The sequence below is a fragment of the Mauremys mutica genome, chromosome 4 (assembly GCF_020497125.1).
Source record: "Mauremys mutica isolate MM-2020 ecotype Southern chromosome 4, ASM2049712v1, whole genome shotgun sequence".
Taxonomy (NCBI): Eukaryota; Metazoa; Chordata; order Testudines; family Geoemydidae; genus Mauremys; species Mauremys mutica.
In genome coordinates this window covers 120,068,429-120,082,452 of record NC_059075.1, presented here as the reverse complement: position 1 = coordinate 120,082,452, position 14,024 = coordinate 120,068,429, and the positions used below count along the sequence as shown (strand labels likewise).

Below are 14,024 nucleotides of genomic sequence, written 5' to 3'. Positions count from 1 at the left end.
AACAGAGCTCTTCTTCGGGGCTGGGAAACTTAATTAGAGTGTCACAGCTAAATACAAGGTAGAGCAGATTGTTAAGCGTAAGTAGTTAACCTGTATTTCAAGGTGAAGTGGCTTGTTAACACCCCACCAGTCACAGGGAGGAAAGGAAGGGGCGGGGGAGCAGCTGGGGTGTAGATGATAGTGGGTTACAGATTGTTGTAATAAGCCATACATCCAGTGTCTCTATTGAGCCCATGATTTTCAGTATCTAGCAAAGTTATAAATTTAAGCTCCCAAGCTCATCTTTTCAAGGTGTTGTGCAAGTTTCCTTTCAGAATGACGACTGATATTTTGATCATCATGGTAGTCCCTGAATATGACATACATACATTTGGGGGGGGGGGGGGGGGGGAGGAGACAAAAAACAGCAGCATCACCTTTCATGGGCAACCGAAGAAGTTTCTTAGCCACAAAACTGATCTGCCTTCAAATTCTTGCTCTAGGCTAGATTTAATTCTGATATATCTCTATGCTATATTTAACCTGGAGTATATGTGGAGTTCCACTTAATGTGTATTTTTCATACGTATGACTTGCCTGGAATCCTAAAGTACTAAGAATATTTCTCAGTATAAACTGCTATCTTATTTCTACTGCAGTAGTGCCTAGTGGTTCCAGTCCCAGAGCAGGACCCCATTGCGCGAGGCACAGTGCATCTACAGCAAAAGACAGTCCCTGCCCCCAAAGAGCTGACAATCAAAGTAACGAGCTGAGGCAGATATGGCAATTTCCTGAAATATTGTGTAAAAGTTCATGTATTATTGTGGGCCGGCATTGTATGTAACATCTTGGAGGGGGGCAATGCGACAGATAAGAGACCTGGGAGTTTAAAAGACTATACTGAAAATGTGCCAGACACATATGGACTTTGGGGGACAGTAAGTGTGAAGTCAATTTCCTGGGGAACCCCTAGGGAGAGGTTAATGCAAATTCCCCACCTCCTGTTATGCAGTTTTGAAGCTCCACCCTGAACAGATTTCAGAGTAGTAGCCATGTTAGTCTGTATCAGCAAAAACAATGAGGAGTCCTTGTGGCACCTTAAAGACTAACAAATTTATTTATAAGCTTTCATGGGCTAAAACCCACTTCATCAGATGCATGGAGTGGAAAATACAGTAGCAGGTATATATACACAGTACATGAAAAGATGGGAGTTCTAAGGTGCCACAAGGACTCTCCGTTGTTTTTACACTGAACAGAGGATCAGTGTCTGCTGATTACCCATTATTGCAGGTCAAGATCAAAGGGCTGAGCTATGTAAAGAAACAGCTGATCTGCCCAGATGGGGGTTCTGGATCTAAGACAGATGAACTTGTAACCAGGGGGAAAACCCAGTTCTGGGTTTTGAAGGACTAAAATCTATCAGAGCCCTGGGCGGGAGTTGGGGGTGCCCTCTGGTAAGCTTCTGAGCAGTCATGTGAGGTTTTCTTATTGTTTTAATAGGTTTTCTCTGTAGTCCTTTTTAAGAATAAACGTAGGAGCTGCATGGTAACTTATAACTGCTGGCAATACACTGGCCATAGCTCTTTGGAGAGGCGCTGTTCTTCTTAGGCAGTCTGGCTTGCTGGGGATATCACAGTCCAGGCTGAGCGCTCTGCAAATTAAACTGGGTGCCCCACAAAGGAGAAATACAGATGCAGTTGCCCTGACCCTGTGCCATGTGTCTCTAAGGTTGCAGCAAAGAGCAGTAAGATGCACTGCATTCCGTACAAAAGGAAGTGCCAAGACTGCAAGGTTAGACAATGTGAAGTTGGGAAATGCCCGTTAAGGTTCTACAGAAAAGCTATGCCAGGCCGTTGAACTCTCCTCCATTCCCATAACTGCCTCCCTGTCCTGTTCATCCCACCATACTTCAGCCAGCAATAGCCACCTGTTTCCAGCAGATATTTTAAGAGAGGGAAATAGAAGAAACTGGACTGTGCTGCATTGTACAAAGACCTTTCAAGATATACAGGGGCTGAGGCAAGGGCTACACAGCCACACTATGCTTGAGATTTTCAAAGCAGGCCAGAAGCTAACATATTAATCAATCACCTTTATTATCGTAGTGCCAGGGCCAAACAAGGGAGGAGCCCCATTGTGCTAGGGGCTATACACATTATACTAAATGGCCCCTGCCTTGAACAGCATACTGTTTATTTAAACAAGACAGACACAGTTTGAGGGAAAGGGGGTAGTACACACACAAGCAGAGAGAACTATGTGATGACAGCAAATGTCATGTTAACGCAGCAATTTTGGGGGGTGGGCAGGTGGGTTTATTTTGGAGGTGATCAGCTAAATGGAAAGAAAGGGGAAAGAGGTGAGGGGGGCAAAGGCAAAGAGGGATGAGGTAGGTGTGGACTGAGTGAAGCTGAAGTGAAGAGTCTATGAGGGAGGGGGAGGGTTGGAGCAAACAGACAATCTACACAGAGCAGAGAAAGTCTAGCCAAAATGTAGGAGGTTGTCTGAATACGCAGAGGTCCTTGCTTTGGCTGCTTCTGCTCCTACCAGCCAGAACTACATCTTCCATTAAAGTCAACCTGTGTGGCTGAATCCCCTATGTTGCTTTGACAATCTCAGCCTATACTCTTCAATGTGAAGGTAAGGGAGCTGTGCATGCACATATGTGCAGTCTGGCACTTCATGAGCTTGGGAAGAGAGGGTGGCAGAGAGACACAGCATGCAACTTTCGAAGGGTCACAGCTACATGAAATCATCTCCAATTTTCACAAGCCCTTCTCAAAAGCAAGGGCTATTTCCAAGACAAATTTCCATTTTCTGCCCCCAGCTATTTCAGTTGCAGAGGTGATTAAAAAGGTTACATGAATTTTAACAGGGAAAATAGTTTTGTACTCATTCTCAAAAACTGCTCAGCTGTTTCTGTTTCTCCACTCCCCAAAAAAGTCACCTTTGCACACAGACCAAGCCTGAAAGGTGAGTTTCAGAAAGTTACAAGTGCATAAAAATAGGGGGTTGGGATGGAAACCATTCTGCAGCCTTAATTATGCTATTTGCTGCTGCTCCAGCTATAACTTATCAAAGATCTTCCCAAGGTTTGTTCACTTTTCCATCTCGTCTCACCCTAATATTGTCTTTGCCATGAAGAGAACTGGCTTTTCAGGGCCTTTCCGCACATTGCCATGTGCTGGCTGTAAAAGACTGCCTTTGTCGCCTCATTCACTAGGACAACAAGAGCACTTTACAGCCCATCTCCACCTGGGATTGTATGGCAACAATGTTCTGCAGCTAAGATCTCCCTGCTGCAACTCAAATCCACAAACATGTCTTTATTTGAACCTTCCCAGGACCGAGTCCTTGACTAGTTGTATGTTGATTAAGTGGTGCATTTTTAGATTTAATTACAATCTTGTGCTCTGGAATTATTTCGTGAACAAATAGCTGCACTAGAATTTTTACTTTGCCACAGAATGTAACACTTATCACGGGGACCAGGAGTAGGGGTGTCTTGTCACAGGATTGAGATCCAACATGCAACAGGATACAGAAGCCCCGACTCACTAGCCACTATTAGGGCTTGTCTACACTTACATTTTATAGCCCTCTAACTTGCTGGCTCGGGGGGGTGAAAAATCACCCCATCTGCAGAACATTGAAGCGCTTTAAAGCGCTAGCTTGGACAGCGCCCCCAGAGCGCAGAGCTATTCCCCTCATGGAGGTGGATTACCAGGAGCTATAGCTCAGTGGTTTGGGCACTGGCCTCCTAAACCCAGGGTTGTGAACTCAATCCTTGAGGGGGTCATTTAGGGATCTGGGGCAAAAATCTGACAGGGACAGTACTTGGTCCTGCTGTGAAGGCAGGGGACTGGACTGGATGACCTTTCAAGGTCCCTTCCAGTCCTACACTTCTAGGAGCTCTCCCACTGTTCACGCATAACCACACACACACATCAAAGCAATCCTGGGGCAGCACTTTGAAGTTGACGTAGCCTTAGAGAGACAAGGTGAATGAGATAATGTCTTTTATTGGATCAACTTCTGGTGGCCAACACTTGTCTCTTTCATTATCTCACCCATCTTGTCTGTCAATATCTGTGGGCCAACATAGCTACAACTCTGCAAACTACCCACAATCACACCACAGCCTCTTTCTCTTAGCACTGTTGCTTTCTAGGTTTCGTCCTCCCAATGAAAATGAAATTCCATGGCCCTGGTTATGCAGGATAGACTAGATGGATCACAACGATCACTTCTAGTCTTAAAAACTACATCTATTCATGTGTGTTGGAGATGTTTTATCTGTGAATGTTTTCATCATGCTGTTTATTTCCAGAGAACCACTGAAGATGTTGAGTAAGACCACATCCAATACAGATTTTTTTTCTGCGTCCAGTAAACATCTTTCTCCCAACTCAACACATTGCCTTTTATTACCATTCTTGGTTTCTGCTTTTCCAGCCACTTCTGAAGCCATGTGAAAATACTCACAGTCAACCCAACCTGGATAATTACTGTGGCACAATAAGTGCTTTAAAGTCAAAATAACAGAAAGCCAATAAATGAGGGGCTTGATTGTTTTTCTTCATAATTCCATGATGCTTACGCTGCTCATATGTCTGCTATCCTCCAAGATGTTTATAGACTTTTATTTTAATTAGGAACTGATAGACCTTCCAAACAGTAATTGCCAGGGTCTCTCTTTTTCCCTTTTCTGAAGTCGGTAGCACATTTATTTTTCTCCAATCTCCTCCCCCAGGGCTTTTCAAAATAATCGCCAATGACTCAAGAAATCTGTTAGTCATTTTCCATTACCCTAGAATGCCTATAATCCTGATACACTAATCTGCATATGTTTGTATTTTCCAAGTTCTCTCATACCTACTCTCTTTATCAATAACTACTAGGTTCTCATACTGCCCAACTGTCCAAAGTTACTTTCTCGATTTTGCTTGTTAAAGGTTAACTGCAAGGAAACTAAATTAAGCATATTTCTGTGCTGAAATGTTTCAATGGCCACATCCCTGAACATAATTCTGACCTATCATTATAGCATGGGATCCAGTGAGACTTGGATAACCATGCTGTACTCTAGGATGCTTTCAGTTAATCAGAAAGTCCCAAGAGGATTCCAAACAAGGGGACATGTTTATTTTAAAGTTAAAACTGCTTTCTGTGGGGGGATGAAGCCTGGCTATTGGGGGTCCTACAGCACAGAAATACCATAATTTTTAAAAGAAATGCTTAAAAGGTAAGATTTCAGAAAGGCATTCAAGACCTCATCCATTTAGAACCATCCTCAATTAATGCATCTACTTCCAATCAAGCACTCCTGTTTCTCCCAGGATAGCTGTAAAAGCCTCTCACATTTCCCTTATGGTTAACATTCTTTTTTGCCACTGTTAACTTTTCCCTCAAGGCTTAACTTCTGGTATAGTCTCATTTGGTAACCTCCCACCTTTTCAGAACAGGGGGTTATTGCCTTCAAATTTCTGTTCAACCCCTCATGAGGCCACACTGGCAGTCTCTTGTTCTTTGCATTTTGCTCCTGGAAAGTAATCAAGATTGATTGCAGTTTCCTGTCTAAGAATCTCTAACCTTCTTCCATGATCTCAGACTTAGCATTTTCATCTTCAAGGAGCTGAACTTGCTTCCATTATACCCACCTGTCCAGACTTCTTAACTCTCCAAAATTTGCTCCTCTGAAATCTAATACCTTTGGACCACTGCATTCATGTTCCTTACTACACTGAATTCAAGTAGCTCCCAAGCTTCCTTATTACTCACACAGTCTCAATAATTTTCTCCTTGTAAATCTGGGATAGATTTTCAGTTCCTGGTATCATCAGGGTGATTTCTTTGTAATTTAGGGACCTCTCTGATTATACCATTATTCAAGCAGATAAACTTCCTTAAGAGCTCAGCATCTTGAAGTCCGGAGTACCCCAAATCAGGTGGTGTTCATGTGCCTACAGTCCCAGAGAGGTCTCTAGCAGTTACCCCATCTAGCTCTCTTCTGGTTTCATTTCCTGTCTCTTACCCTCATGTTTTGCAGAAGAGGATGGCTAGATTCCCAATCTGTTGTATCCACCACTGCCCTCTTCTCCAACAATACAGATCTCCCTGTCTTAAGGGATGTTTCAGTCCAATAGGTATTTCCCACTTCTTTCTCCCTACTGCCCATAGATTGTAACCAGACAAGCACAAGCTTCAGCTGAAAAAAACGTCCCAGCAGATTCCAGTCATGAACCCAGATAATGACTTAAGACTTCCACTCTTTGCAGGCTTCTCAAGCTCTGTGGGGATTTTCAGAGCCACCCTTCAGCACAATAATGCTCCTTTGCTGGCACACAAGCCCCATCACGTGCCTTTACCAGACGAGTAGGAACCAGACCCACCTCTGGTCCCTTGCAGCCTACTTCACAGCCTCTGAGTCTCGGGAGTTTAATATCCTCCGCAAGGGGGCCCAACCTTCTCCAAACGCCCCCCCCCCCAACTCCAGGAGGCTTCTCAGTAACTCTCTGCAAATCTCCGCCCCACCCCTTGCCGCGGATGGGGGGTGGGGCTTTCACTCGCCGCTCACCTGGTTGAACTCTTCGTCGGCGTAGATATCGATCAGATCCACCCCCTCGGACATATTTCCAGCCGCGGCGGGAGCCAGAGCCCGGGAGCACAGGAAGGAAGGAGGTGCGGTGCACTGCGGGGAGAGGCGGCTCAGTAACACGGGCCGGCCATGTGCGCCCGGCCTGAATCTACCCACCCCCCCGGACCTACCCACCCCGGCTCCCTTCATCTGCCCCCCCGCCGGGTTAGATCCACCCCTCCTCGGGTCTGCCCGCCAGTTTCACCCAACCCCCGGGAGAGCAGGGCCCGCCCGGCGCTGCCCTGGCGAGGCGGGCGCAGGGACGCGGCTCCCCCCGTCTCAGGGCCCTGCCGCCGGCCGACCGGCCCCCCCTCCCCGCGGGCCCGATCCCCGCGCCAGCCCCGCTGCATCGCGTCACCGGGGGCCCCCGCCGGCCCGTTACCGCGCCGGGGCCCAGCGTCCCGAGCAGGCCCGAAGCGCGCGAACCGCTCACCGCCACAGCCAGCGCCGTCACGCCACGCCCCTTCCGCCGCAGGCCCCGCCCCTTCCGCCCCCCGCCCGCCGGGGCCGGAGGTGCCATAGAGAGCGGGGGAGGGCGGAGTAGAGCGGCCGGGCCCAGGGAGCGGGATGGCGACGGCGATGGGGCTTCGGGTGAGCGGGGCAGGTTTCTCCGGGGGAGGGGCGGAGCCTGGCGTTCAACCCCCGCCCCGCGTGGGCTCCGGGCTCCCTGCGGGGGGTTGGGCGGGTCCTAGCCCCTCCCCCCTCACGCGCCCCCTCTCTCGGCAGCTCCTGTCTCTCTCCCGAGGGGCTCTCCGCGCCCGGCGCGGCTACCGGGGGGGCTCCCCGGCCGACTCGCGGAAGGACCTGCTGGAGATCCCCCTGCCCCCCTGGCAGGAGCGGCCCAGCGAGCCCCTGCAGGCCAAGAGAGCCCGGCTCCTGTACGAGAGCAGGAAGCGAGGCATGCTGGAGAACTGCCTGCTGCTCAGGTAAGGGCGGCCCGGATCGGGCTGCTACGTTCCCTGGGTGGCTTCGCTTCCTGCCCCCTTCGTGGGGCACGGGGCGGGCATGAGGGTCTCCGCCTCCCCAGCAGCTCTCCCGGCCCTCCTTGGCTCTGCCGGGCTTCCCCGTTCCCCCACGGCGGGGAACCGAGGTTGCCTTTAGGTTCCGGGCCAGGTCCTGTGCTGTTCAGTGTCAGTAGTGATCTGCAGAGCGAGGTCACAAACGTGCAGAGGACACGAAGTTACTGAGATTAGTCAAATAACAGGGCACTGCCTGGAACTTCAGCAGGACCGAGCCCAGTTAGGGGAATGGGCAGCACCATGGCAGGTGAAATTCAGTGCTGATAAAATATTTTAATGCTGTCCTATAAATCAGTAGTGCGGCCTCAGCTGGCTAATGCGTGATGTATTGTTACCCCATCTCCAAAAGGGTGTTGCCGAAAAGAGGTGGTTGAGAATGATCAAGAACATAAGAACAAGGGCCTGGAAAAACTCTCCTACAAAGAGAGAAATTAAAAACTGAGATTATTGTTTTAGAAAGGAGACAAGTAAGAGGGGACCATACATTGATAAAAGAATGGCTGGTCTAGAAAAGCAAGGTTGGGAGCTTCTGTTCTCCCTGCCTCATAACAACAGGGCTGCCGGGGGGGGGGCAAGTGGGGCCCTCATGAGAATATAGTATTCTATAGCATTGCAACTTTTTTTATGGAAGGGGCCCTCAAAATTGCTTTGCCCCAGACCCCCTGAATCTTCTGGACAGCCCTGCATAACAAGCACAATGGGGCAGTCAATTAACTAGAACACTGGGAAGTTCAGAACTGATAGAGGGGAATCCTTTTTCACACCGTACATAATTAGCTTGTGGAACTCCCTACCACAAGAAGTCGGTGAGGTCAGGAACATGGTAAGATTCCCAAGTGACCTGACATTTCTATGCATAGCTAAAATATCCAGAGTTATAATTAATGATAACAGATGATGGCAGGGATATTAGAGCTCCACTACAGGGTTACGCTGATCTTTAACTATTAGAGACCTGGATGAGCCCTTCTTGGGGGTAGATTATGTCACACCTGCCTGCTGCTGGCACTGGCCAGAGTCATACAGGATGCTGGGCTGGACGGACTCTGGCTCTGAGCCTGGCAGTTCCTATGTTCCTCGTGCTTCCTGGTTTCTCTCTCTCCTCAATTAGCCTCTTTGCAAAGGAGAATCTGAACAGCATGACTGAGAGGCAGCTGAACCTCTATGACCGTCTGATCAACGAGCCCAGCAATGACTGGGATATTTACTACTGGGCAACAGGTACTGTATTGCAACAGGGCCCTCTTCGGGGGAGGCAGTGTGGCCTAGATGATAGAGCAGTGGGCTGGGGCTCAGGAGACCTGGGCTCTATTTCCAGGTCAGCTACAGGTCTGCTGGGTCATTTCCCCCTCCCTCTGCCTCAGTTTCCCCATCTACAAAATAGGGGTAATGACACTGATCTTTGTAAAATCTACAGGAGCTAGGTTTTATAGCTGGGCCCTGTCTCCTATGAAGAGGTGGAGCAGAAAGCTTTCTGGGATGTTGAGTGTATCTCAGCTCACCTGGGCTCCACACACAGCAATATACAATATGGGGATCAGAATAGCAACTGCAGTGACTCTTGCTCAGAAAATGTCCAGGGCTTCCAATCCTCATGCTTCAAGGCACAGGATGATCATAAACTGAGGGCAGGAAGTAATTCCCCTGTACTGCACTAATTGAATGGGTGCAGGGTTTTACTCCCTCTGTATCCTAGAGCTGTTTGCTGCCATCTGAGATGGGTCTCACTAGGAGGAGTGGTTAGCTGCTCTGACCTGAGTTCCCATGGTGTTTAGTGAAGCAGACTTGAAAGAGGCATTACAACTTTAGAGGGATATGAGACTGGGTTCAGTGTGACTCCTGATTGGCTGCACAAAGATGAGAAGCTGGTGACTTTGAGAAATGGGGGTGGGGATGCTGTGTCTCATCCTGTGTCCTTTCTCCCTGAAGAAGCAAAGCCCACCCCGGAGGTGTTTGAGAATGATGTCATGGTGATGCTGAGAGAGTTCACCAAGAACAAGAACAAGGAGCAGAGGCTGCGGCAGCCGGACCTGGAGTACCTCTTTGAGCCTTCACAGTGAGGCACCCTGTCTGCTCCGGGATCCTCTTCTCATCCCTAGCAGCAGTGGCTGAGGTGCCTATACCTATTTGGCAGCCTGCAGTGCTGCAGTCCTGGTTCCTGGAATCCTCCACCCCGTGGTTGCTTCTACCCGGGTTTCCAAACCCCACTGAATAAAGTTTCAAGCACTATCCCTGACCGTGAGAATTTCTACGTGGATTTGTCCCACTGTTGTACGGGTGCAGCAGTCCACCTCAGAAGTGGCTGCATTTCAGTGGCACTGTATGTATATAGCTTGTAGAGCATCTTGGTGTGAGAGAAATAGAAGGTGATAGCATTATGACAGTGTGCTTTGATTCATTGTGTAATTCCTCTTGTTTGACCGTGGGGGCCTCTCTGATGGCTACAGTCTCTCCATTAACCATTTGTTGTAAATCCTTGTGGCCAGGGCCCACCAATGGGTAAATTCAGTGTAAAGGGAGGGGCGGGGTGGGGGAGAAAGATAGACCCATCCAGCAGGAAGAGTATTCACCACTCACTCTTCTCCAGCCTCCTATTTAAATACACTTGCTCTAGGAAGGGAACAGCAATGCTCAATCCCTTGTGAGGTTAATGACTAATTATGTGCCCAACCAACCCTGCAGGCTGAAAACGGTTTGCTTAAACTGAGCAGTCTCCAACCTTTTCCAAGAGTGAATCCTGTGCAATTATTTTTTGTTGCAGAAGCACCTATGAGTTGCAATCATGCACCAGGCCCCCATTGTGCTATGCCTGGGGTTGTGCAAACGCAGACCAGGTGGGCAGTTCCTGCCCCAAAGAGCTGCCCTTCTAGAGAGTCTCTCTCTTGGCCGCTCCCCTCCCACTGGTGTTCAGATTGTGTCCCTACAGCAATTGCTGCCATGGGAAAGATGCTAGGAGTCGTTTTGATGAGTTTAGCTTCATTTATCGCAATGTATCAGCTGGAGAGGAGGAGGAGCCAATGCCATGTGACCAGCCTGTTCTCATCTACTCCTTGGACTGCACTCCCAGGATGCACCTGGCCTGACTGCCATCTCTCTCTCTGGTGTTATCGGTAAGGCCCTGTTAAATCATGGCTTCAGGGACTGCATGGAAATTGTGAAATTAGCCCAATATTGTGATTTTTCCAATAAAGGGGGGAGACTGCAGTGGGGATGGAACAACTCACAGTAATGGGGTGCAGGCTGGGCTGGTTTCACCAAATGACACTGTCCATCCAGCTCAGGCTGTCATTAGAGCTGCCTGCCTGGCCAGCAGGGAGAGGGGAGCAGTGCTGACAATGCTGCGGTTAGGAGACATGGCCCAGCAGCAGGCCTAGGGGAGACATGGCAAGGGCTGAGCCCAGGATCTGCCACTGGGTGCGTGAGATGGTGTGTTAGGGGGCCCTACCCCAGTGCTGGGGAGCGGGGTGGAAAGATGGATTCCAGACTCACCTCCACTCTTTGCCAGGGCAGGGCCCCCTCATGCACCTGGTTGTGTGCCAAGTGCAGATCCTAGTCTCAGCTCTTGCAGGGTTTCCCCTGGGTCTGCCAGGGGCTGCTGTAGGTCGAGACAGCCCAGGGCTCCTAACCACTATGTGTTATTGGTGCCGTCCCTCTCTCCCCACCAGCCAGGCAGGGAGCAGCAGCTGCAGCCTAGACCGAGATGGCCTTGGACAGCTGGTGCCATGTGGTGAAACAGCTGCACCGGCCCACCATCCTACCGTGCTCCCCAGGATAGGACTGACCTGTTGCCTACCCCCATGAGTAGCTGTGGCTTCAGGCAGGAGGTGGAAGCCAGGATGCCTGCTTCCACCGCCCCATGGGAAAAATTGCAGCAGTTTGGGGCAGGGAAAGGGGAGACTTGGGGGTTGTGCCTGTCCTGTGAAATTCAAACATTGAGCTGTGACAAACACCCTGCAATTTATGCAGCGCCTTAGTTATAGTGGCCAGGCCTTCATTCCTCCTTTCTTTTTCTCTTCTCTCATCTTCCTTTCCTGCAAGCAGCCTCTGCAATGAGGAGACCGAAGGTGCTGGCCGGTGGTTGGCTTTCAGAGCCCTGGGATTGTGAAGGGAAGAGGTGGGGCTGGCTCTGGATAGCGGGGGACAGTAGGTTTTTAAGTATCTCATTGCTACAGGGAGGTGATGGGTCCTGTCATTTCATTGCAGGGCAGAAGACAGGACCTCTGGCTAGTGGAAAGAGGGGAGCAGGGACACACATAGCAACTGCTCTGTTCCCTTGAAGCTCTTGGGAAAGATTCCTAGCTCAGTGTCTTTGAGACTCAACAGGAGCTGTCCCAGGATCAAGGGAGATTAGCCTCAGCTGCAGTACCAAGGAATGGCTGTGGGGTGTTACTGCCTCCTGAATGCTGAAGGGCTGGGAGCTAAGCAAGGTGAAGGCTCCCCTGGGTTTGCTACCCGATGGCCTGGCCAATCCCTCCACCACTTGCTCTCAGCCAAGCACCTTGTGGCGGCATCTCCTCGCCCCTTGCTTTCTGTCTGCCTAATGCAGTCGCCACAGCCCCACTGGCTGCTCTCCCTGCCTCTGTTGCCTCACAGTAATGTGGGGACATGGGTGCAGCAGGCGCTTGGGTACTCTGGGCACCTGTGCCTGTGTAGTGCCCTCTGCGTGGCTCAGGGCCCATCCAGGCCAGATGTGCTGCAATCAGGCAGCAGGGCTGGAAATACCTACAGTCCTCGTCTGGGATGTTGGCCTGCTTTGTGAGTGCTTGTAAAGTGCTTTGAGATCCCCCTGCAGCCTGGGTCTCTGCTCCCTCCTGCTGGAAGCTGTCCTGTTTCTCCATTTGGTTGCTATGCACCGGTTGCTAGGATACTGGCTGTGACTGGACAGGCCTGCACATTCCTCCAGCGAGCTCCTAACCCTGCCCAGCGCCTGCCAGGACCTTGCCAGAGCCTTGCCTGGGGCAGGTAAGGGGGGAGCGGGAGAAGGGTGTGGGGTAGGCAGAGCTGGGAGGCGGCAGAGTGAGCAGGGGAAGCTGCCTGTGTGGTCCCTCTGTTCCCAGCACCCTCCCCAGCCCAAATAAGTGTGGCTCAGCCCTGTCCCTGCGGGATTGACCCTCAGTGCTAAGGGGGGACGGCTGGCTCCATGGTCTCTCTGCTGAGCGTGCCAACAGGAGGGGCAGCCAGTGGCAATAGCCATGATGGGTTTATACTGCTCACTGAGATCCCCAAAGCCCCCCGCCCCCTCAAAACCTCCTCCCTCAAGGATCTGAACAGCTGTCTACCAAGGTCTGCCTACGTGCAGCCTGGGGTCAGATGGGAGCCAGGGGAGGTGAAAGACCCGGAATTCCTTCTGTTGGGCCAGCCAGTGTCTCTGTTTATGGCCATTGGACTTAGCTGATGGTGGAAGAACGGGCTTCTGGCTCAGCAACATGTGCTGGAGCTGGGCTGGGTTCAGTGGCATGGCAGGGCCCAAATCGGCCCAGGGCTCTCCCCTGGGATCTGCCTCTCTTGCTCCGCGATCTGCCTGATCACTGAACAGGGAAGAAGTCTCACCCCCTGATTTTGTACAAAACACTTTGTGATGCAGCCCCTCTAAGGGCCTCTGCCTCAGCCTGCAGACAGCCTGGAATGATGGCTCTGAGAAGGGGCAATATCCCCATTCGTCTGCACCTGTTAACTCGGAAGCCGAACAATGCGGTGGCTGTTAACATTGTCAGTTCTTTCACTGTTGATCAAAGCAAATGAGAAAGAGGAGGGAGGATCAGATGATTGCCAGCTCTTTGGGGGCAGGTCTTTTTGTTCGGTTTGTACAGAACCTACTGGAATTCCTAGACACTACAGTAATACAAAGAATAATGACGGGGAATTTCATAACCTAGTGTGGGTAGCGCCTCCTGCCTGTGTCATGAGTGAAGGGGTGGAGCTTGGGTTGTGGGCAGAGCCTGGAAAAGTACCAACACGTCTTATTCCTGCGCTGACCCTTGGAACTCAGAGGTGGGTACAAGCCCCTGAGTTACCCAGGCAGCAGCAGGAAGGCCAGGTGCCATGAAGGGGGTTCCAAAGAGGATGGATCTAGACTGTTCTCAGTGGTACCAGATGACAGAACAAGGAGCAATGGTCTCAAGCTGCAGTGGGGGAGGTTTAGGTTGGATATTAGGAAAAACTTTTTCACTAGGAGGGTGGTGAAGCACTGGAATGGGTTCCCTAGGGAGGTGGTGGAATCTCCTTCCTTAGAGGTTTTTAAGGTCAGGCTTGACAAAGCCCTGGCTGGGATGATTTAGTTGGGGATTGGTCCTGCTTTGAGCAGGGGGTTGGATTAGATGACCTCCTGAGGTCCCTTCCAACCCTGATATTCTATGATTAAGTAGTTTGGAGGGGCCTTCTCTGGG

General features: G+C 50.5%; 3 protein-coding genes across 7 annotated transcripts in view; 2 read left to right on the top strand and 1 right to left on the bottom strand.

Annotated features, from left to right (window-relative positions):
* CPSF7 (cleavage and polyadenylation specific factor 7) overlaps positions 1–12,847 on the bottom strand; it is a 26,975-nt gene extending 14,128 nt beyond the window's left edge. For 2 of the 5 annotated variants that reach the window (XM_045012795.1, XM_045012796.1), the window contains exons 1-2: positions 12,365–12,847; positions 6,560–6,673 (exon numbers count right to left, since the gene is read on the bottom strand). In XM_045012795.1, the coding sequence (XP_044868730.1) occupies positions 6,560–6,673; positions 12,365–12,832 (582 nt within the window). In that variant the 5' untranslated portion in view covers positions 12,833–12,847. The other 3 variants (XM_045012797.1, XM_045012798.1, XM_045012799.1) reach the window with 3 other exon arrangements.
* SDHAF2 (succinate dehydrogenase complex assembly factor 2) lies at positions 7,092–10,016 on the top strand. Its single transcript, XM_045012804.1, has 4 exons — positions 7,092–7,210; positions 7,346–7,545; positions 8,750–8,859; positions 9,568–10,016. The coding sequence occupies exons 1-4, from the start codon at positions 7,187–7,189 to the stop codon at positions 9,696–9,698; spliced, it is 465 nt and encodes a 154-aa protein (XP_044868739.1). The 5' UTR covers positions 7,092–7,186; the 3' UTR covers positions 9,699–10,016.
* Positions 12,464–14,024, top strand: part of PPP1R32 (protein phosphatase 1 regulatory subunit 32) — a 15,416-nt gene continuing 13,855 nt past the window's right edge. The window contains exon 1 of the mRNA XM_045012803.1: positions 12,464–12,600. The gene's annotated coding sequence lies outside the window, so the exon portion shown is untranslated. The remainder of the gene's footprint in view (positions 12,601–14,024) is intronic.

Coding starts and splice junctions, on each gene's coding strand:
- SDHAF2 (XM_045012804.1), top strand. CDS start 7,187: ATGGCGACGGCGATGGGGCTTCGG. Junction 7,211..7,345: donor CGACGGCGATGGGGCTTCGG/GTGAGCGGGGCA, acceptor CTCTCTCGGCAG/CTCCTGTCTCTCTCCCGAGG. Junction 7,546..8,749: donor GAGAACTGCCTGCTGCTCAG/GTAAGGGCGGCC, acceptor CTCCTCAATTAG/CCTCTTTGCAAAGGAGAATC.